The sequence below is a fragment of the Diadema antillarum genome, unplaced genomic scaffold (genome assembly GCF_040938485.1).
Source record: "Diadema antillarum isolate AM-2024a unplaced genomic scaffold, OU_Dant_1.0 seq00000222_RagTag, whole genome shotgun sequence".
NCBI classification, from domain to species: Eukaryota; Metazoa; Echinodermata; class Echinoidea; order Diadematoida; family Diadematidae; genus Diadema; species Diadema antillarum.
The window spans coordinates 578,681-602,896 of NW_027271276.1; the positions used below are offsets into that span (position 1 = coordinate 578,681).

Here is a 24,216-nt window from a genome sequence, read left to right on the forward strand (position 1 = left end):
ATCGTACTTTAGGTAAGGAGTCCAAGGCACTTTGGAGACTTCAATGAAATGTCTGTAACTCCTCTCAACTTCGATACTGATTGAAAATACAAAAAAAAAAAAAAAAAATTCCCACGGTAGTAACTTCTATTTATTGAGAAGAAATTGCAACCGATGATCGCATATTGTCCTTGGGTGACAAGACCTCATATCTCAATTGGGGTCTAGGGCAGTTACCACCTGGGCAATTACCCCAGATCCTTCTCCTGACCCTCACCCTAATCCTAATACTGAACCTAATCCTAACCCTAACTGAAACTCTAGACCCTAAACCTAACCCTAATCTATACTCTAACCTTATCACTAACCAGTATTTAACTGGGGGGTAATTGCCCTAATAGGCTCGATTGGCATACATTGAAAAACCTTCCAACTCAAATTTGAATATCAAAAATACTGATCGGAGTTTGAATATCAAAAATACCGATCTGACTTTTAAAACATTACAATCATTAATGTAGTCCAAAACAAATGTCTTCACATTATTTGACATCAACATTGATGTTATTTTGCAAAAATGTTGAACTTATGAGAAAGTTTTTTTTTCACGCTCCTGAAATTTCATGATATTCTTGCAATACGAGGTCTTGTCAACCAAGGTGCAATTATTTCATGATTATTACTCCTTACTAATATTAAAATGTACATTGAGCTAAGACTCTAGCATGGCAGCTTGAATACATGATTATACGATTGTAAACATTAATGTGTTATGCAGCATATTTTGGCCTGTGGAGAATAGAGTTGATTTTATTGGTATAACTGACAAAGGTCAGATTACGATATGACAAAGGTTGATAGATCATATTAATGTCAAGTCTATCGGTTACTATGTAACATGAATCCCTCTCTTTGAAAATGTAGTCTTTCACGGAGGAATATGTCTATATTCAATAGTCATTTAGGAGCAGAAGGAACATAACACCACACATTTGAATTGATTGCATTCAGCTTATCACGAAGAGTTTGTAGACAACATTGTTTGTAGAGTGGTCAGACAGAGGGTCAAAACTGACCAAAGCCGCTATACCCAGTATGGCTGACCATTTGTGACAAGTGAGTACCGAGGTAATTGGCTACTTGCGTACGGCAGGCACAAAATGCACAAATTGTGCGACAGTGTTTCTTTTTTCTTCCTTCGGTCTGCTGATCATCTTACAACACAAAATGACGTCATTCTAACACACAAGGGCTTTTAATCTATCAACACCCTGATTGAATATCACACTATGTGTCACAAATGTCATAAATGCATCAAGATCACCTTGTGAATCCTTCCTGGATATATTTTTGCATAGAATGTTAGCATAAAATGACAAAATAGCTTGTTATTTCTCACACCAGTGTGGCAGAAAAATATAATAAAACCTATTTCTTATTCTTCAAGATTTGGAGATACACACTTGTCGGTAAACGTGATTTTCAACAATCTCTTTCCATCAATTATTTCAGTTTCTGGATTCTCTCTGACCACTGTGTTTGCTGTCCATCTCATGCTGGACAGTGGTCAAGAAAGCTGTCGATTGACCTCTGTCCCCCCCCCCCCCCCCATCCCTCTCTCGTCAGACTGGGACGCATAGAGAAGGATGCTACACATATCTTGCATTAAGTTTCAGACTGGTTAAGGATCAGACTGGTGTCACATCACACGATGGTGCCACTGAAGCCAACCTGTCCTCTTTAGAAGGACAATACGTTGGCTGAAAATGATAAGGGCGTAAAGTTGCCACTAAAACCATCGTGTTCAAGACAACTTAACGCCTTTCTCATTCTCAACTGACGAATACTTCTGAACCTGAGTGGGAGGTATGTTAAACAATCACAGAATATGGAAGAAATGCATGAAACAAATTCATCTTCTATCAGCACCACTAGGATGAAGCATAATTATGACCAAAGATGACACTTTAACGAAATTTATCAGATGGCCTCTGGTGAAGAAAGGCGCCATTATCAAACTTGTTCGTCGTGTGTCTGTGGAAGTCAAACAATAACACAACCTCAATGCTAGAACGTGTCTTTCTTTCTTTGATACCGGTACATAGCCATGCATTAGATATTCTTAGGGGAGTTCTGGGGTGTGTTTCATCAACGTTTGTCAGCGCTGACAACTTGAATCACCATAGTAACAGTCAGTGACCAGAGCATCTCAGCCAATCAAAACCAAGGATGCTGAAATTGTAGATGAAACACCCCCCAAGTAGACCTGTTGACATAAAACCAATTTGAAAGTTTTACAGACAATACATCACACATTCTTCAGATTTGAAACCATACTGAAGATGGATCCACAACAGTCACAGTCTGATAAGTAGTCTCCATTGACAGCCTTTTAGTTGATTAAAACAAAAATTTCCCCACAATCATCGATTGCTGTGAGTGTAGCCTCCACAATCATTTTTCCAGGCGTCTCAATGCTTTTTGTGCGCCTCAGTCTTCACGAACATCATTCACCCACATATCCTCCATGTGTGTTCGTCTTCCTGGATGAAAGCAAAATATTTCGTGTTATTTCTCTGCCGATTCCAGAGCAGAAGATAACATCAAGATGAAGGACAGGGGAAATAAAATCAGCCAGAGAGAGAGGGAGCACATTATACAATATGGATGAGAAGCACAGTATGGTCTTTTGAGCACCAGATATTTGTGTTTTAGGGGGCAGCTTTTGTTCGTTCACTCGCTTGGGTCCCACGCTCTTTCCGTCCGACCGTGGATCACGATGCTCCGTCGGCGTAGACCGCCGAGAGCTGGCTGGGACACCGGTCCACGGCGTTCATCTGGAGGAGATGGCTGTCCTCCGGGGTGTGGCCGGCGGTCAGGAGAGAGCCGTGGAAATCAGCTGCTGTCGAGGTTATCTCCACATTACTGATACCTGGATGGAGAGTAGAAAAAGAGAAGATGATGATGACGATGATGATGATTCGGAGCATCTGTATGGCACCATATACTGTATACACCATATATTCCGCGAGTCTAAATTTTGACGAATCAGGAATTCCCGACGATTTCGCGAGTGGTTAAATTCGCGACCGTGGAGCCTTGTACTGAACGGAGAAGTGCACACGCGTATGTCACATTCACATCGGGATCAGAGTCAATATTTTCGCGTGTCTTTAATTTCACGAATAGCACCTGACTCGCACAATTCGCAAAAATAAAAACCTCGCGAAATATTTGGCGTATACAGTATCTGTTTAATTCTCTGTGTGCCACATTAATTTCTTGTTCATAGGTTTGTGTGTGACATTTGTGCATATTTGACTCATTGGTGCAAAAAGGGTTAAACAAATATTCAAAGGTGTAGACTCCTCCAAGAGGAATACAGACAAACAGATAGAGAATACACAGGGAGGAAGAAAACTAAAGGGAGATTTATTTTTTTTTAAAGAAACAGGGAGATTCCTGCATCTCACTGGCCATTAGGCAAAATGGCACAGAGGATAACAAGTTGGGTCACTTTAATGAATGTTACAGAAAAAAAAAAAACTTTTGACAGTAGCATAAAGTTCTTTAGAAACACTGACTGACATTGAGATTCCTTTGCAATAACCAATGCATTTCTATTTGAATACTCCATGATAGTCTTATGCAATTGATGTAGCAAGCTGTCTGAATTAAAGTGGTTGATGAAATGCTACCCGACAGACACACATTCAATACCGGTATCTTCTTGACATATTTCTCAGTCACTGCAGTATTTGGTGACATTTTTGTCTGAAAGAGTGTTGACCCACATGAATTAATGCAAAGGTTCGGAAAGCTGCTCTCCTTCCAAGAAAACATATATATCTTCATCATGGCGTTATCATCTCAAAAAATTCCACTTATTTGATGCCATAAGTGCCTGATCAAGAAAGGGCTTCTAAGTTGGCATTTCATCAAGCCTCTTTTGTAGGTCTTCCTGCAACCAGGGATGCTGACAATGAAATGTTCGAATCAAGGACTTCTGCAACTTTGATTACTTGCTGATACAGAGAGAGAGAAAAAAATAATATAGCAGCCACATCCTGGGGCTTCAGTTTTTTTAGCTGTATACACATCAGTCTTTAATTAACACAGCGAAGGCCACTGCAGTTCTTATTCAGTTCTTTGATGCAAGAGAATATGGCAGCTTTAATTGCTGAGAAAAAGAAATGATTATAAATGACACCCTCAGACAGGGTGACTTCACCTTTATAGATTTTAATCTGATGATTCACTTCACTTCTGACGCACAGAAGATGTTTAGGTTTATACAAACATATGGTATCACATAGCAGTGTGATTGTTATCACGACAGACATATTTTCTATTCTTTATTTGCATAGCACCTGACAAAACATTCTACTGTCTTATTGTCTGTAGTGTCTCCTCTATATTCTCAGTCAATATGGGGTAGTGAATTCATATTACATATCACACGGCATGGTACAATGTGCAGAGCATAGGCCAAAAAGTTTGAAGGGAAATTCAGGTGAATGTTCACATGACTTCAAAGTAAAAAATAAGTGGAACTGGAGAGGTTTCAGTAATATCAGATATGAGGTGTGGTAGATGGAGATGTTACATAAAAGTATCTGTCCATGTTATAGCAATTGTTCTTGATGAATAGAGTGATATATCAAATAAAGAGAATGAAAATTGTATACAACTGTAGTTTAAATCGGATGTCAAGCACAGAAGTTATGAAATTAAAATCTTTAATAAAATGGTGATATTGGTTGCCTGTGAATATGCAAATTAGATGAGACAATGATGTTGACACCTGACTGATAAATAGCGAGCTTTAGATTTGTGACGCTAATGCTTTAAACGACGTTCATTAGACCAAAATGGTGTTCTGCACACGCGCGAGACAGCTGTTTACATTGTCCAACCCAGGAGATTGCGTCGTCTTAGCGTGCACGTGGCAGACCTACAGCTAACTATTAAAATTTCTAATAGCTCAGGTACATCATCTGAATACTAAGCCTTGAATCCTACACCTACCTCTCTCATTGATGGAGTGTGCTGACAGGGCCCGCTCCAGATTCTCAAAGGGCGAGAGGGTGGCATCATCCAAGGTGGCCAGGCCGACGCCCCTCATCAACCCCTTGGGGTGGTGGTTGTTATTGTTGTTGTTGGCGGAGGCCACAGCGGTGGTCAGACTGAGGTGCCTCTGGTTGAGTGGCTGCAGCGTCTGCAGGGTAACACCAGCCTGGGGACGGTTATTGGGGCGCTGGCCCAGGACCGGTGGGTAGGGCTGCCGGAAGAGGGGTTGCCGCGGCAACGTGGGTGACATTGGTACCATTCCTGCCAGACTGGAGGAGAGCGGTGGTGGCTTGGGACTCAAAGCAGCTTGGCCTAGAATGCAAAGTCAGAACAGGCATAACATAGAAAATAGTGTCAATACAGTCGATACCATTCAAGAAGGACTAAAAAAAAAAAAAAAACAGCATATAAACAGAACATAATGTCCTGATTGAGCTGTAATGACTGTACTTCATTGTACATTCTCTCCTTAAACTAAACAAATTCCCCTCTGAACAATCGTGGCAATATCACTGTGAAGAGTCAACATTCCCAGCAATATGCACACTGCACCAGTACGAATGCACAGAGTACAAACATACGCAATTTCCCTTGAAATTATAATAAATGGCAAATCATAATAATGACAACATTTTTTCATTAAATCCTCCACACCCATATGGATGTAACTTTGAAGCTGTCATCACTTCAAACAATTGCTTGTGATAGTCTTGCCATCTGCACTACCAAAATTGTAATTATCTCCCAAACAAGGTTTTTATGTCAAAGGTATCTATGTAAACTGTATGATATTTGTCTGTTTATGGCTTGGTTAAGAATCGGTCATTTATATCATATTACTGTAGTTGTTAATATTTATTATCAAATAAATGCAGGAAAGTATCTGGAAAAACATATTTTCACTGTAAATTAGATACAGACATCATGGAAAAAGAGTATGGGTCCTCCATATTCTGGCTGATAACATAATTTCTTTGTCATTCATCAGAGCCCATGCATCATTTGAGAAACCTTAGAAATGCACCAAAGCTTGTTTTTCATTTCGCTCACTTAAATTAGATTGCATAATTCGTCTGTTGCTAGGGGGCTGCTTGATTGATGGATCGAAAACAGCCTTCAAGGAGACTTCATTCCTTGGATATATCTACATTAAATCATGATGATGAGTTAAGAAGTGAACAAATTATACCACAAGACAGTCACGCCAAATACAATGTGAGTAGGGCATATGAGAGTTACTGTATATGCCATACACAATTGTATGTTTAGCAAATCTAATGTTCGCGAATCAGGACTTCTTGACAATTTCACGATCATGAAGTTCAGCAATGAACGGAGAAATGCATGTGTGCATGTTGTGTTCATGTTGAGATCAGAGTTAATAATTTTGTATGTTGTTGAATTCACAAATAGCACCTGACCTGCGAAATTTGCAAAAATAAAAACCTCATGAAATATATGGCATATGAATACTTGCAAAACCTATTAAAAAAAAATGCTGAAGTTGTTTGCCATACATTTCATGATTGTTCTATGCATAAAAAGGACCCGAGCTTATTTTCTCCAAACACTTATCTTTTATATTAGTTTACTCAATGATAACTATAAAACCTGTAGGAGCTAATCCCTTCCTAAAATTCAGGAATCATAACACTGTTTTGTCGTTGTTGTTGTTGTTTTGCCTTATTTTGTTTGTTTGTTTGTTGGTTTGTTGCTGTTTTAATTTTTTGATGTGTGTGTGTGTGTGTATTTTTTTTTTAAGGGAATCTAACTAGTTCAGAGTTCTACACTAGCTACATAAGATATCAGGTTGGCTATTTGATGTTCCTAAAGCCTGCCATGTTAAATGACTGTAATACTCATCAATCAGACTGCAAGTATAAAAACAAATGTTAATTTTCACTCTAAGATTTTCCTATCAGAATCTGTTCTCTCTATATATCACAATGATCAAATCTGTCTATAAGACAAATTTCCATGCAGCATGAGAATCTTCACAATGCTTCCAGACAAGAAAAACCCATTTTCTATCATAATTCTTTGAGGACTGAAAATTTGGATAATGCTGCCCTCATGTGCCCATACTCATTTAGTCTCACTGCCAGTGCCAGAGACTCCAACTGTCCTGTTTTCGACGGGAGATCTCCCGCCGAAAGCCCATTTTTGCAAAATCTCCCGTTCTCCCGTTTGAGATTTAATTTCTCCCGCCCTGGCTCTGTGTCTCCCGGTGGAAAGGATTTCTTACTTATTGCTATCGTATGTTGAAAAAATAAGCCTTAGATAGCACCAGAGAACATCTAGAACCCTAGGAACTTCGCGTTTCGCACACATCAACTTGGAGCCTCCCATTTGCTAGGGGTTTCGGGCGGGAGAATCTCCAGTTCAGGAGGTGCTTGGGGTTGGAGTCTCTGCAGTGCACACTGCTACGCATTTTTGGTGAGAATTTCAGCTCATCATAAGAAGTAAACTTACTAAACATGGCCTGGGCCCTTTTGCATAAAACCCTTACCGCTGGACTTACCGCTCCTTTCTAGCGGTAAGTCTTCAAATTAGCGGTAAATTTTATAATCCTTGATGCTGATTGGCTGTGACGCCTAATTTTGACGGTAGCTACCATTGAAATTCAATGGTAAGTTTTATGCAACGGGCCCCAGGTCACTGCAGTACAATGGTAACACCATGCTACATTCAACTTCGCTGTAATAAATTGAGTAAAAATCAGATAAACAAAATGGTGGCAGCAATCATCGTATTGGACAAATAAGAAAAATGTTCTAAAACTTCTGAGAGTCATTTCTGCTATGATTTCAACAACCAGTGATATCAACCACAACCTGATGCCTGCAAACTGCAGGAGATAATATCACTGCTCCACAAGTCTCCCACTAACCTGTACATCAAACTTTCTCAAAATCTCCTTTTTTTAAAGCAAAATACAAAGAAACAAGTACTGACTTCCACATGAAATCATTGTAGTCTTGAAAACAAAGAGCAATGGTGACTCCTATGGGAAGCAGGACTGTATGAAATGTAACAAGCTAATCCTGTAGATAATCACTAAAACTGCTCTAATAATACTTCTGTGTATAAGTAGAGGGTCACCGAGTGATGAAACCATAGTCCCTTCTAATTTTCATGAATGGCTTCAACCAATATTGCCATTCAGTAAAATCATGTGACACTTTAAGATTCTTTAATACTCTATGTCCATTTTGTTGAAACTTGTGCAGTCCTGTTTGTGTAATATTCCCTGATTCATTAAAGGCATTATTTACCATTTGCCGATAAAACAAAAACCCAGCTTTAGTGCTTCAAAATAGTTCTAAAATATGAGTTAGAGAGAGAAACAAGCAATGTAAATATTTTAATCAGTTCAATCAACATTAAGTATTGCTAAATATACAAAATGTGAACAATAGTTATAATAAAAATTTTTCTAGAATAAATCGTCTACAGTTATACGGTTTACTGAGAAAAATAGTGATGTATCTCCTTATATTTTAGGCTTTTTATATTGCAAAATTTCAATATGGTAGGATGTTTTGTGATACAACTGACCTACACATATGCATCAAACGTGATAACTCAGACATTCTTTTTTTCTCCAATTACTGTTCGCAATGGTAAACAGTACCTTTCAAGTCAACTAGAAGGGGATGGGGAAGAAACTGCACTTTTGCGAAGGTCAAAGGTAACTGAACTGGTCCAGTAAACACTAAAAAAAAATGAACACATAGCACCGAGAAATCAAGGTAACATTGGCAAGTCCTATTTTTCTTCTGTCTCCCCCTCCCCCTTCTCTAATCTTGAGAGGACGGAAGGGGAGGAAAGGCTCAACATGATCAGAGGACATACAAACAAAATCTGAAAAAAAAAATCTCACAAAAATTCATAAATGCATTTGAGAATTAACATCCTGCCAAAAATGTGAATTGGTATGCTATGAAGGTAGACTGGGAAATATGTAGGAAACCCCTGGTGAACCAACCCACCAAAGCCTTTGTCACCCAAGGGTACAAAACTGCGCCCCCTGCCGATCTCGTGGCCAGGTCGGACGGAGGGGAAGGACAGGGGCGGAGGGTAAGGGCAAACGTGTCTGGTAGGAGCAGGATATTTGGGCCAACAGTGATATCTAACATACACCATCTGCAGCTAACTAATGATGTGGATAGCATACATCACACAAACTTGCTGATACATCTATGAAAGTTACATATAGGTCCCGTATAATACAGTATATATTCATATACATTTAATGGTACTCGCAAAATAATAAACGAACACAATATCTTTGTTACTATGGGTACGATCTACGCCTGTTGTATTTCAATAATTTGAATCTAAGAAAGGATATATATCGAAAATTTGTGTGAAGGATAATATCAGGGGAAATTTAAAAAAAAAAATCATCTCTTAGTGCTCGTACATATTAAAAGGGATTCTTTTTTCCCCCTGTAAGCTGCATCCTCAAATAGATGTTATCTATGCTAAACTTTCAAATCTTATATAATATCCGTCTTACTAAGCTCTGCAGATCCAAAAAAAAAAAAATACTGATATGCGCTAAGACAGGTTCTGAAGGGAACCAGCCTTTTTTGCCCAAACATGGGGAAATTTTACGTATGAAGCATGCCAAATCAAATTAAAAAAATATCAAATTTTTGTGGTTGAGAAGATGGAAAAACAAACACACTAATAGTGTGAAACACTACCTGTTACTGGCTGTATGATGTAACTGGCTGTATGATGTAAATGTGTTGCAGGAAATTCCATGACAATTTTTAGTCACATAATCCCTGCATCCATGCTGGATGGCTTTTCTGTTATGTTGTAACAACAAAAGGTACTGAGGGGAAGAGGAAATTAGAGTGAGTGTGATTACTCAAAGGACAGGGAATCCTAATAGAAGATCAACCGCATATCAAAATATTTTTGTCTGCCCTCAATGCGTCCAGGCTTCGTGCAGACCCCAAATGCAAGGTAGAACGATGCTATTATGGAGTGGAGGTATGAAAAGTTGTGGTATTAAGAGGCTGAGTCAATTTCTACCAACTTCTCTGGTTCGGCCTCCTTTTTTTTTCTTTTTTTTTTCTTCTCCTTTTCGCCAGAGGGATGGATTTAACGGGCTCGTTTTCATGCTTTGTCTGCGTTTTCAATAGTTAGAGAAAGAGAGAGAGAGAGGTGAGGTGACTTCGCATTCTAAACTGGGTCACTAATGGTCACATGTGGATAATGCGTGTGTTCAACATCTTTAGAAGTACAGGGCAGTAGTGTAGCTCAATGTCTAGTTTATTACATATTTTTTTTTAATTAGTAGTAGTAAGTAGTAGCAGTAGTAGTAAGTAATAGTTGTAGCAGCAGAAGTAGTAAGTAATAGTTGTAGTAGTAGTAGTAGTAGTAGTAGTAGTAGTAGTAGGAGTAGTAGGAGTAGTAGTAGTAGTAGTAGTAGTAGCTGTCATCGTTGCCAAAGTAGTAATACAGATAATAGTACACGTAGCAAGTATTGGATATGTATTGAATATATTGCTTGTCATCCAATAATAGAAGAGGTATCTGATAACAGTAGGAGTGGTAAGAGATGGGGTGGGGGAGGGGGTGTGATGAAAATCAAATGTGAAGAAATAATCCACATAAGCGTGTAACAGCAAAATTAAACCAATGGCAGAAAAGCAAAACCTTGTCCTTTTTTTTTTTCAAGTAAACAACATAAAAGTTGTAATCTTGAGCTGAAACTACAAATAAACACACAAACAAACATACACAAACGTACAGAATAGAACAGGTGAGACCTGCTAGTAGGACTACTAAAAAAAGGGACAAAAACGAGTTCTGAATAGGAGACAGAGTCTGAAAAATAACCTCATTTGCACTTTGTCCTCAGTGTGTAACCAAGATGGTTGTTTGTTATTGCTTGACAGGTTGCCATGGCAACTGACATGTCTGACCACACCAGTATTCTGTGGGGCAGATTGTGTACGCTGGCAAAGAGGAAAACACAAGCAGGTAAAGAATACAGGTGAAAGAGATTGAGAGAGAGAGAGAGAGAGAGAGAGAGAGAGAGAGAGAGAGAGAGAGAGAGACAGACAGACAGACAGACAGACAGACAGACAGACAGAGGGGGAGAAAGAGAGATGGATGGGGGGGGGGTGTAAAAGATTATATCTAAAGAGAGAGAAAGTTTATTTCAGTGGCCCTTGGCATATACTATTTTTAGTAATCTTTTCCAAGTCCAGTTCATGAAAACTAAAGAGCTAGCTGTCTTTGAGATCATCACCCATTCAAAGATCATAAAAGCAGGCCTTAGCACTTGTAACCAAATCCCAGCTCTTGCAGAATCTTTTCAGCCAGGCCACGAAGCAAAATCATCTGGAATAGTGGCTTTGTTGGTGATACTGATCTCTTGGCATCAGACGTGGGCAATTGAATGATCCGCTGATTACATTATAATGTAAACATGCATTATCTGTGCTCAGTCATTTCTTTGTGCACAAGTGCAAAATGTATTTGAATGCCACTGAATGCTCCACATTTGTCTGTTCCACCATTAAAGGCATTATTCACCATTTGCTGATGAAACAAAAACCGAGATGTAGTGCGTCTAAATAGTTCTAAAATGTGAGTTCGGGATAGAAACAACCAATATATGGAAAAATGCTAATCAGTATAATCAATGTTAAGTATTGTTAAATATATAAAATGTGAACAACAGTTATGATAAAATCGTTTCTAGAATAAACCATCTACAGTTATGGCTTATTGAGAAAAAAGTGAAATCTCCTTAAATTCTAGGCTATACTGCAAATTTTTGTATGGTAGGATGTTTTGTGATACAACTGACCTACTAGACATATATGCATCAAATGTTATAACTCAAACATTTTTTTTTTTAAAATCACTGCTCCCAAAGGTAAACCGTACCTTCAAGCTGAACATTGTATCTACGAGCTTCTCTCAAAGTGAGTCTGTCGTCAATGTAAGCACACTACTTGTTCGGTTGCCCGCACTTAGTAGGACAAGAGCATTTGTATAGTCTGTGCAAAATTCGCAAGGAACTATAAATTATCCACTGTCAGTTTCTGACTGCCCGAACCTGGTGCAAAGTTTGCTTGGCTGGATCCCAAGCATCATATACATCTCAATCATGTATAATATAATGTCGTGCGTATGGCAGAATGTTGTTTACCCTATGCACACTCCCACACTCTAATGACAATCTGCCATGTGCGGGGAAGCGCTGTACCGACAATCTGCCATGCACACAACAAATAATTGCGCTTGTGTGCTATATGCATTCTATATGGCAAAACAAGTCAAAAATTGGGAAGGTTTTACATTCTCTTGTTAGGAAATAACTTTATATCAATATCTTCAAGGAGTCACTGGGGAGCTATAGATTTGTGGCGCGGATATTTAGATGACAACTGCGTTGGCCATTCTCTTCTCTCCCTGCGTCGTGTTGCAAAGTAGCTTTAGATTATGTGAAGACGCGACCTGTAAAAAGTAAAATGGCACCCCATATGATGAGTGCATCAAGTACTTGTCGCTCGCTGTGTCGTGAATGAAGTGGCCGTAAAAATGCCCCAGAACACGTAGTGAAAAGTCAGACCACGAGAGATTGATTTTGATAAGCGATTTTGCACATGCGCAGAACAGGTTTTTGCTCAGAATGTCCACATCGTGAAAATCTAAACTCCCTACTCTCAGAATCAGAGAAACGTGGCAGTTATGTTTCTGAACATTCAGATACAATGGGTCACCACATTTCTTTTTTTTTTTTGTCGTCAAGATAGTTTAATTAAGTCCTTATCTTCATACTTTGCTTCCTGCTTTGCCAATACGGAGCTTTTGATTTCAGAATGGGAGGCAAAAAGGATGGTAGGTAGCAGGTAAAATCAATCTGTGCATGCACAAAACCGAACATCTCTCTGTTCTGTTAATTCTCAGGACAGCTCTCCGTGGAAGTAGCATTCTGTCTGTAAAGAGAATGAAGCAGCTAGCTAATGTTTTTAGGTACTGCCGCACATGCATGAGACAGCTTACACAGAATACTGCATGGAATTTAGTGTCCCCAGCGCAGTCCTCAGATATCAAAACAGTCAACATCATCAGAACCGAGTGAGAAGGGGACGATGGGTTAACTCTCCATTCTGCATGGTGCACGGTCCCAAATCAAATACTCCCTAACAAAAACTATAAAGAAAACCCACAAGTTAAACAGGTATTGATGGGATATTCCCACAGAAATCTCAAACGTGTGGTGGTTTTGCAGAAATATTCCTCCGAGAGTAGTATGTTTGAGCCGACTGTCAGGCAACATTGACATCCAGCGAAGAGAAATGTCTGTGGAAGGACCAACAAGGGGACATAATCCACACCATTAATATCACAACAGAGAGAAGCTTAACATACCTCATGCCGGGCCTCACAGGGGTGGACTAAAGCAGGTATTAAGAAAATCAAATATTGTAAATTTGTTTGGCTTTCTATTTGGTTTGTTTTGTGGTTGGCCTAGGTTGTTACTTCTTGCTGGAACTATTGGGAATGAAATAGAGGAAAGAAGAGAATATAAAAGTTGGAAACTGAGATGATTTCTAAACTGGTTAACTTTACAATTCATCAAGCGTTGCCAATTTGACAAACTCTTGTTACCTATCAACTTCTTATCTCGGTGAATTCCATGAAGATTAGCTTTTCTCAGTCTGTTATTCCTTGCTCGCGATTAATGAGGCACTTTTGTGTCAGGTTTCACAGCGCATGCTAAAATTGATTGCACAGGAAATAGGTGAAAGCGTGCATAATACGGCCTAAGCCCGTAGCTGCTTTGGCGCTGAAGGTAGCGGTTAAAAAATGACGACAAACTGTTTTGAAAAATTCTGCTCTTGATTGATGAGATCTCTTCCATGATACTGCACTAGCTGGTAAGATCAATTTCACTAGAGTTAGTTGACTGGTTATTTGACAAATTACTTGAAATGATCCTAGTGGGTTCCTTCCATAATGCGCCGTACATAGCTCTTATTTACAACACTTCAATAGGCGTACTTCAGTGACATTTCTCCTTTGATTTCTTCATCTGGGGAATTTTTCTGTATTCCCTATATTTCCAGAATTCCCTATATTTCCAGAACCTTTCAGAGGCACGGTTGTTCCATATCTGTCTTGGATGTAGGGAAAATTTCTGGCAAAGGAGTCAAATTATTTCTCCCTTTCTTTTTTTCCTGCATGTCTACCCAAGCATGCAGCACAATATTGGGTGGAAATAATGCCTAGATACAAATCTATGGGTTCTATTTGAAGGCAGTAGGAGTTAAAGGTATTGTATAGTTTTGGTTGAGACCTAACTTCACGTTTCTAACATTTTTTGGTGAGATAATGAAAAACCTCTTATGAAATGTGAAAGAGGATGTAATTCCAAGAGGAACTCAATGTTTATTTGATGAAAAGTGGTTTTGAAATGGCTGAGATATCCAAAACAGAGTGATCCTAATAAAAGGTTGGACTCATCTGTTATTACAATCGCTTTGTTTTACTTTGTTTTTGGATGTCTCAGCCATTCCAAAACTGATTTTCATCAAATAAACTTTGAATTCCTCTTAGAATGGTACGCTCTGTACTATTTCGTAAGTGGTTTCTTGGTATCTTGCAGAAAGTTAAAAGTCCAATCTTCATTTCCACCAAAACTATACTATCCCTTTAAACTCTTTCTGTGCAAGGGACTTTGAACAGTGCATTAACAATGTGCTAAGTGGCACTGAAAACACACGAAGGGTTAAAGGAAATCCAACACCATGTTAGAATAGGCTTTACTATACAGAGGAAAATCAGACAACTACAATGGCTGCTATGACTTTATCGACAAAACTTGAAATAAATCACAAACTTCAATCGTCTCAAAGGCTTTTCACAAAACTGTGGCATTAGTCGCAACATCCTGTGAAAACCACAGAAAGATATTATCTAACAAGATTCTCACTGACCAGAATATAATATCTCTTCCCAGAATTCCAATTTTTTATGTGAAATCAGTAGGAATGAGTCATATACTTTGCATCAAATCACTGTCGTCTTGTATCAACTTTTGTAGCATTGAGGCATTTGGGTGGAATGGGGCTATTGTGAAAGATTCTCGAGCAAAAACATGATTATGATAATATTCTTGTGCAAAACCAACAAGAGAATTTTGGGAAGTGATGACATCACCCCCTCTCCTAATTTGCATACATCTTTGAGACCAACAGTGAAATGTGGAAAAACTTGCCCCCCCCCCCCCCCCCAATTTAAATGATTCCATGACATTTTCTCTCGCAACAATTGCTCCCATGAAATATCTGCACGCTAAGCCAAACATAAATTCTATCCACAAACATAACCCTAACCCTAATCCTCACATCAAACTAAACCTAAAACCCTATGACAACCCTAATCCTAACCCTAAGTCCTTGGAGAAATTTTTGACCAGAGCAATTGTCACAGGAGCGAATGTTGTATCACCAGTTTAAAGAGATGAATATTGAAGTAAATCTACTGTAGCTCCTGCCAAAGTTGAGATGATGGATCACTGACTGCTATGCATTTGTAACTACCACCAGTAATACCAACCAAAGGAGGGCCTTATTACTAATCAGCATTCATGATAATTACAGGATTTCTTGTGGTTGAGAGGGCAACCCTTCCTTTAAGTTAAGCAAAAGTTCTGTTGAACCCTGTCCCAAGCCAAAAGTTAGATGCTCTTTGGGTACCAATGTCTTCAAAGTTAACTGACTATGAGTTAACTTTAAAAGTGAAACTCAATGCTCTGTGTGTACATATCTATTCTCTCTTTCTTTTCTATCTTATATCTAGGTCAAATATTGTACGGATGATGGTGCGTTCTGACTTCAATATATGGAGACTACACTTGTACCGCCTGATAAAATGAAATGCTGATAATGGCATGTAAACAAATGTAAACAAACCATCACACACAAAAAAAGTTCCGGTAATATCTGGCTCTCTTCCAGTTATGATACCACTAAAGACCAGTGATTTGTCTGTAGTGATTAATGGCACACCGTTAAGCAACCGCTTTACGTGGAGAAAGAAAAGCATCTCACACACAAACCACAAACTTTTCAATGTGCTTGAATGTCATCTCCGCATTCACTAAAGAAACTCCTGGGGGTATTAATTATGTGGCGCTGGATTACCTCGACATGTCGCGAACAAATGTGACGACAAAGGAAACCTTGAGTCACGCAGGTTTCGAGAATGTAACCTCCAACCATGAGGTAGTGTAAATGTGCCATTTCTCTTTCTGTAGTTTTCCATTCTCATTTTTTTTCTTCTATGAAGTGAGAAATAAAAGTGAAGGGACTTTCCCTAAATCTCATCCCCATTCCCCCGTTATCCCTGGGGCCAAGGGCAACAGTTAGCCCGGGACATGCCCAGATGCTCCCCGCCATAAGTTGCTGATACTCCACAGCACAAATTGTTCACACTCCGCATTGTAGTAACTCGCGAGCTACCCCCATTGTGCTCATGTGACGCAGTGCGGTAGACATGCTTCTCACTGTCGCCATGGTGATGGTGACAACAGGTATGAGATTGACTGATGCTGAATTTAAAAAAAAAAAAGATTTTCCACAAGCATTTCAGGGCATACAAATTTCCACAAACACACATAAAAAGATGTAACATCTACACTGCATTTGGTTCAAGAAATAAAACATTAGTAAAAACATGCAATTGTAAATTAGGAGGATTGTCCCTCAAAATAAAAAGCAAGTGTCTCTAGGAAAGTTTCTGATCCAGAACGATCTGGGGTTCATATTCTGCCTAGTGCATTGATCCTTTAATAGACAAGATGTTTTGTCTACGATAGTAAGGTACACACAAAGTTTTAATCTTTAAAGTTTTAAACTTTGATCATAAGTAGTTTTAAACTATGGCAGGTGTCGTCCAGACGACACCAAATCTTTAAGATCAAACTTCCAAGGAGAGCCTCGCTCAGAAGCTGGAAGAGAAGGGAAAATGTGCTTGATAGAGATGTCACAGAAAAGTTTAAGTTCGTTGATTATTGTGCCAACATGATGCTAAACTAGAAGTGGGGACCACCAGCAACTCACGTACAACACATAAAACGTACGCTATAAAGAAACCTTCAGGTTCTACGCATTGACTAATTTTTAAGATTGCTAATTTTCGCGCATCTACATGGGGCTAAACTACGAGCCAATCATCAAAGATTGGAACGTCAAGCTAATCTTTAATATTAGGAACATTGTGTGAACGCAACTTATGTTTCTTTGACCCAGGTGTACAGATTGGTTCCTGGCAACGTTGGAGTAATGATAATGGCAGGCCCTCTGGGAAGAGCAGCTTTTGAATTGACAAGGCTACCCTGGGTAAATAAGTATCATTATCACTTTCATTAATATCTTTAAATGGAATCTAAGAGCTAGTCTTTGATCAAGGACCTGAGAAAACTCTATCAAGATTCTCCTTCAATCAAACCAGAACACATCCTGGCAACAAAAATTTATCACAGCCATACGATCTCACATTGCATCAGAGTCATTCTTTCTGAATCAAAATCTATACAGCAAACTACCAAAGAAGCAATAATTTACTCTGACAACTCCACAATAGGAAAGAAATAACAAAATATGATGAGGTGTAGTCTACAAAGGACTCAGAGGAAGTGGTAGTGGCCTAATTGGTTGTAGAAAAAAACAACCCAGACAGAAGAATTCAAATATATTTCACAATCTCGATGGAAATGAATTGAGGAATCTCTTATCTGCTGGCAGCCAATATAAGAACGGATCTCTGAATAAAATTCTATTCTGTTAGATAGCTGTTACCAATCCGGTATTGGAGCCAAGTCAAGCCAGAATGCGGTTGATACATGATGTTTTCCCCCGATCCCCATCAACTATGCCCCCTCCTCTTATACAATGTCAAGAAATGACCTCATAGCTCCCCGTAAAAAATAACGTTATTGTGATATGCATTGTTCAGCGAATACAGCCATGAATGGAAAAAAAAAAGTATATTCATGGAAGGTAACCACATTCCAATGGCCATCTTATGTATATTTGTACACACATACAAACACAAACACAACACAAAGAAGAATTTCTTTTGATATAAGATTTTTGAGTGCCTTACCGTTGAAGGGCTTCACATTAAAAATAATAAACATGGCTCATACTGAAAAGCACTATTTTGTCAAGACCTACGTCAAGAACTCAGCCACGCCTAATATCAATATACCTCACAATCTTCTAATCTTTTTTATGCTACAGTCACACAGGGCCGGGTCACAAAACGCATTTGATGCGAGTGAAAATGAGTCAGATTAGTCCCGGAATGGAGGGTAATTTATGCTACAGTCACACACGGCCGGATTTCGAACCAGGTCCATAAAGAATTAAAACCGTATCGACCAGGTTCAAGCCGTAGAGACCCGTATTGACCCGTATCGAACCGTATAAAAATCTGCTTTAAATCCTTTTTTACCCCTATTGACCAGTGTCAACCCGCTTCGACCCGTACTGACCCAGATGTAAACCATGTCATCATCCATTGCATGAAGGCAATGCGGTATACGGCAAGGGTCCATATGGTTTTATGCTGCGGGCTGCAGCGGGTCGATGCGAGTCAATGCGGATCGAACTGGGTCATTTCGGATATCAATAGGGAATTGAAATCCATGAGAACATTTAGAACATGACCAAAAATTTTTCACCGCCGTATCATAGTCGCCGGAATCCATCAGGAATTGACACAGGTTACGATGCGGGTCAATGCGGGTCTCTACGGCTCGAGCCGGGTCGATACAGTTTTAATTCCTTATGGACCCGGTTCTAAATCCAGCCATGTGTGACTCTAGCATTACAGTGCTTACATAGTCTAACCTGCACGTTTAATAGGTGAGAAAGCTGTATTCTAAAGAAGGGACAAGATATGAATAGATATTCATGAGAAATCATGCAAAAAAGGAAATGTGAGCTTATTCTCCAGTCACCTGAAGTCACTATCCTATCTGTAAAGATATTATGATGGAGTATACGTGTCTGGACATGGAATGCCTCCTTTTTAGCAGTAAATACTTTCTGAATTACATCACCCAGGATATAGTATATTATGAGTATCACGTAAGAAACTTCCTCCAAATTAAAGGAAGATTACAATTTTAATTCATGCAAATAAAAAAAAAAACACAGGGGGATTGTCATTTAGCATTCAAATTCATTTTAATAAACAATGGCACATCATACGCAGAGATGTCAGTGATACAATAAGCATAGCTTCACTAAGGCCTGTTGAAACAGAGAATTATATCTACCAGTCAGAGAGTAATAAATCTTTTATCACTCTCTCACTTTCTCTCATATTAACCTGATCTTTTGGTTGAATTTCACTATGATACTTATTCACAGCAATCATTTCAGGACAAAGTCTTCATTTCTTCCTTGCTTTAATTGGTTATATCAAAAAATGTAGATTGCCTCATAAGGCAATAATGTACAGCCAATGTCTTTCTATTTAGTGCTACACTTGCCCATACAGAAGATCATATGTAATTCAAATGTCTCCACCATCTGATTCATGTTGGTGCTTTGAACGCATTCCACTGCCAGGCTTTATACCTGTAGTTCTCTTTCTCTCTCAGGGATGAAAAAAAAAAAGAAAAGAAAAGAAAGAAAAAGTGAAGAAAAGGAGAGAATTGCGTGACAGTGCGCTCCCATCCGAAGCTCCAGATACAGACTCATATTTCCTGACCTTTGACCTTACAAATAGTTTTCTATCTCTAGGATGGGTTGGGGGGGGGGAGTGGGGGAGGGTGGAGGGAGGGAGGGCGGGAGGGGAGAAACAAGAGAATTGCGACACTATTTTGATTCTCGAACTAGTCTGATGTCTGCAGACATTATAAATTCTGGGCTCTGACATGGTCCAAGTGGGCTACGTGGAGGTACAGCACCTTTCTCATTTCCAGGTTTGAAGATTTACACAAGCTTTGCAACCCTTCACGAGATCATTCCAGAACAACGCTTCTATATTACTGTACCTCACCGTCACAAAAAAAAAAAGACAAACAGAAGTACGCTAAAAGTTGTCATCATGCAGTCAAGGAATGAGACTAGTCACATCATGAGTGAGAAGAACAAGCTTTCTCATTTGCATCCTTCACCTAAAATATCCTTCATTTGTGAGTTGAAAAAAGGGCATCAACAGTGTTAAATACTATTTCCATCAAATACATCCGCAATCCAGTCTCCACCGTCCAGTTACGGTATGGTAATGTATTCACAGAGGCTGGTATCAAGACTAAGGGATGAAGATCAAGTATATTGTCTTAACTCTGATTTCTCTATCTCTATTCCACGTGACCCCAGGCTGGCGAAGGTCACGCTGGAAGGCCAGCAACCTCCCTTGAAACCCTAGAGTCAAATTGGGGTCAGGGGTCAAGGGTCAATCATCTCAGCTCCACCCTCAGTCTGTCCAGTATTAACTGCGTGCTTACACAGTTACAACATGACTTAGATCATCTGCACGACCAAAAAACAAATTCATTCTATTACAGTTGACAGTAATGGGTAGACTCAACTCAAACAACAGAGCACAGAAAGTGCCAACAGTCGTGTAAAAAATAGGATTATTTTGGAATTTCAATGATTTGCATGTGACATAAACGCAAACATCTGTCCACTAATGTGTGTTTATAATATGATGGCAATGATTAAAGGTTAAAAGGCGAACGTGAACATGAATGTCTCCTATGAAGTGAGATCTTGAATTTACCTAAGTGTAGGAGTGTGCACAATAACGGGTGATGCTCTGTGTGAGAAGGATGTTGAAATGGATTGACTACGGTAATGAGGCCGATACCCTTTCAAAAATGACATCATGAAAAAAAATTGCACAGATGTCGCTCTGGTCCATCAATCTCTTTGCAATAGATGAAGTTCACTTCTCAATGATTTACTACTTTGCAATTCCTGGTGAAGAATAAAAGTGCCCTGAGTAATGTCACATACTATTAGGTGCCCCATAACTTAACCCGTTGAGGACTAGTCCCTAGTATACTCGGGCATGTGTGTATGGGAAATGCGTGTTGTGGCAAAATCAGTCCGTCCTGAACGGGTTAAGAGCGATAGATAAATGTACAAACCTGAAATAGATACATGTAAGTAGACTGGGCTTCCCCAAAAATTAGCAATCCTCACAAACAACCCTAATGCCACTGACACTAAGTTGACAAAGATTAAAAAAAAGAGAAAGGAAGAAAAAAAATAGAAGAAAAAACTAGATGAAATGAAAAATGGACCCCAAAGGTGCACAAACACTGAATAATAAGTCAAAAACTATTTTTCTACTCAGAAATATTAGTGGTAAGTACGAAGGGATGGGAAAATTTCATTGCAACATTGGAATGATAAAAGAGATTGGGAGAAATTGTGCTTACTAACTCAGGCAAGTCCAAACTAATCCTCCCTGACACATTATTTCTTTGATGATGGTGCATAAATCACAATTATATCCCCTCTACGGGTGAAGATTATCTAGAGGCCACCCCTGTGTAAGCCATATCCAGGGGTAAGTCTTGGTCTAGTTCCGATCCAAAGGTCGGAGAGAGCCCCCTTCGCCGTGCGAAGTAGAGCGAGAGGAAAAGGCCTCCGACTCGGAGCGAAACTCTTTCACCCAAAGCCGCACTGCATTTGTTGACCTACAATGAATGCATCGATTGCGATTCTTTTTGAACAGCAAAATGTTTATTTCGGGGCCGCACGTAGGTGGAAAGTTTGGGAGTTAACGGGGTCATTGTCCCTTGACCCTGCACAGAAGGAACACTGTATCATGCGCGTTGCACGTACCTAAACAGAAAACAAATACTTATCTGTTCCTCCTTCAATTACATTTAATTCACACACAAAAAAGAATTTTTAGGGGGTATATGAAATATAAAATTGCTCTTGCATATCATTTATACAAATTCAATACTCATTTTTTAAGACTAATAAAACAAAAACGATGGGCGCACCCAGCAATGTAACACAAATTTGAGTGAGTGATTTTTTTTTTTCTACATTCACAATCAAATCAGCAAACAAAGGAGGATTGTTTCATAATCACTGTCAGGGACACAGAGCAAAATATGGGAAGTATAGAATAAAGTAATTTGAACCCATGCAAACCATAAAGGCATATCAATATTTCAGTGATACACTGTACCAGGTGAGTGGAAAAACAAACGTTTTTTAGAAACCCCAGATTCAGTAGCAGTCCATGTAATGATACATCATCGATTACATTTGCAACAAACTAACAACAGAAATAGACCTCTTGTGCCTGTTTTTTTAGGTCATGACCGCAAAAGCACTTGAATGTATTTGCTCAGTCCAAATTAGATGTGTTGTTTTGCCGAGTAACCTTCACAGGCTAGCAATTCCTTTTACTACAGGCCCAGTCAATCATCAAGTTAGCCCATTGTGGCCCGCTAACAATGGTTGCTAAATTGATAGCAGGCAAGGTGTATGAAGTGGGCTCAAAACAAACAAGCCTCCACATCAATACACACAGTCATCCATCAAAACTCATTTCAAGCCTGTCTAATCACATTACAACACTCTTCCTTTTTCCCCACTTTTTTCTTTCTTCTTGCAGTTGAATCTTAACCTGTTGAATCCTGAAGTTATTTTTGCAGTAGCAATTACTGTATACGCCGAATATTTCGCGAGGTTTTTATTTTCGCGAATTTCGCGTGTCAGTTGCTATTTGCGAAATTAAAGACACGTGAATATATTGACTCTGATCCCGATGTGGATGTGACGTACGCGTGTACTTTTCTCCATTCAGTACATGACTCCACGATCGCGAATTTAACCACTCATGAAATCGTCGGGAATTCCCGATTCGCAAAAAATTTAGACTCGCAAAATATATGGCATATACAGTATTACCTTGTGCCTATTGAGTTGGCAACTTACTCACATTACAACACTCTTTCTTTTTTTCCTGCTTTTTTTTTCTTTGTTGTTGTTGAATCTTAGGCTGTTAAGTCCTGAAGTAATTTTTACAGCAGCAATTATTATCTTTTGCTCATCAAATTGGCAACTCTGAAATTTATTCCATGTCTTATATTGCAGAAAGGTTAAATGGAGCTGGTTATATTCATTACATTTGGGAAAAAAAGGACATAACTAGTGATACAAAATACTGCCACTTTGAGACAGGACAAGAAAAAAAAGACACCTTTAATATTCTAAGACATGCTGCCAATTTAAGGATCAGTTACAAAGCAAGTGATTACAAGGTTTCACATAATTCTGAAAAAAAAATAATGATAACTAGTGATACAACTTTAACTTGGTCTAACTTTAAGGCGATTTTCTCACATGAAGCAGTGAGTTGCAAGCACAAGCTTGCAGCGCAGGTGACAACATTTTTTTTTTTAATTACTCAGATAAGACGTATAGTTTGCTTAGAATCAAGACTGTAAAAATAAGATTGTATTAAATCAGGTTAGAATTACCCAACATTCAGATAGATACATTAGTCTCCAGCAAATGGCATTTTACACAATAGCTGTATCAAGACCCCATGAGCTACCATAACCAATTAAACAAGCAATTTTTCATAAATGTTATACCATCAAACATACATCAACCACATATATACTCAAAGAGTGCTCGGTTTGTCAGTAGAATTAAAAATGAGGTCATATTAAAGCTTTGCCTCACATGAAGATGTTTTATAGATCAAAGCATTCAGATTTTAAAGAAAAAAAAATGAATTAATGAATAAATGTGAAGCTGTAATTCAGCAGGAATGGTTTGGCTGAATGTAATTGGAACAGCACGAGTGAAGAGCTGTGATGTGAGCTTGCTTTCAGACACACTAAAGTGCCTTAATTGGCCTCAAATGGATATTTCTAAAGACATTCATTATCAAGTTTGCATTTTGCCACTTGTAAGGGTTAAATGGCCATCTTATCTCCCTCCTGCTTTGGACTTTGTGATTGTTGGTGAATGCACGTCATTTCAGCTAAAAAAGCCAATACACCTGGTAGTGATTAACCTGAAAAAAAAATGAGAAAATCTCAAAATTTCTGATCGTTTTCTTTTGAATGTCTGACAGTTTCTTGAATTGCCCGACAATAAAGGGATGTGGTTTCATTTTTTG

General features: G+C 38.9%; 1 protein-coding gene across 1 annotated transcript in view; it reads right to left on the minus strand.

The window, feature by feature from the left end:
* Window positions 1-2,687: 2,687 nt before the first annotated feature.
* Window positions 2,688-24,216, minus strand: part of LOC139729184 (zinc finger protein GLIS3-like) — a 155,453-nt gene continuing 133,924 nt past the window's right edge. The window contains exons 9-10 of the mRNA XM_071640116.1: window positions 5,008-5,338; window positions 2,688-2,911 (exon numbers count right to left, since the gene is read on the minus strand). Of these exons, the coding sequence (XP_071496217.1) occupies window positions 2,754-2,911; window positions 5,008-5,338 (489 nt within the window). The 3' untranslated portion in view covers window positions 2,688-2,753. The remainder of the gene's footprint in view (window positions 2,912-5,007; window positions 5,339-24,216) is intronic.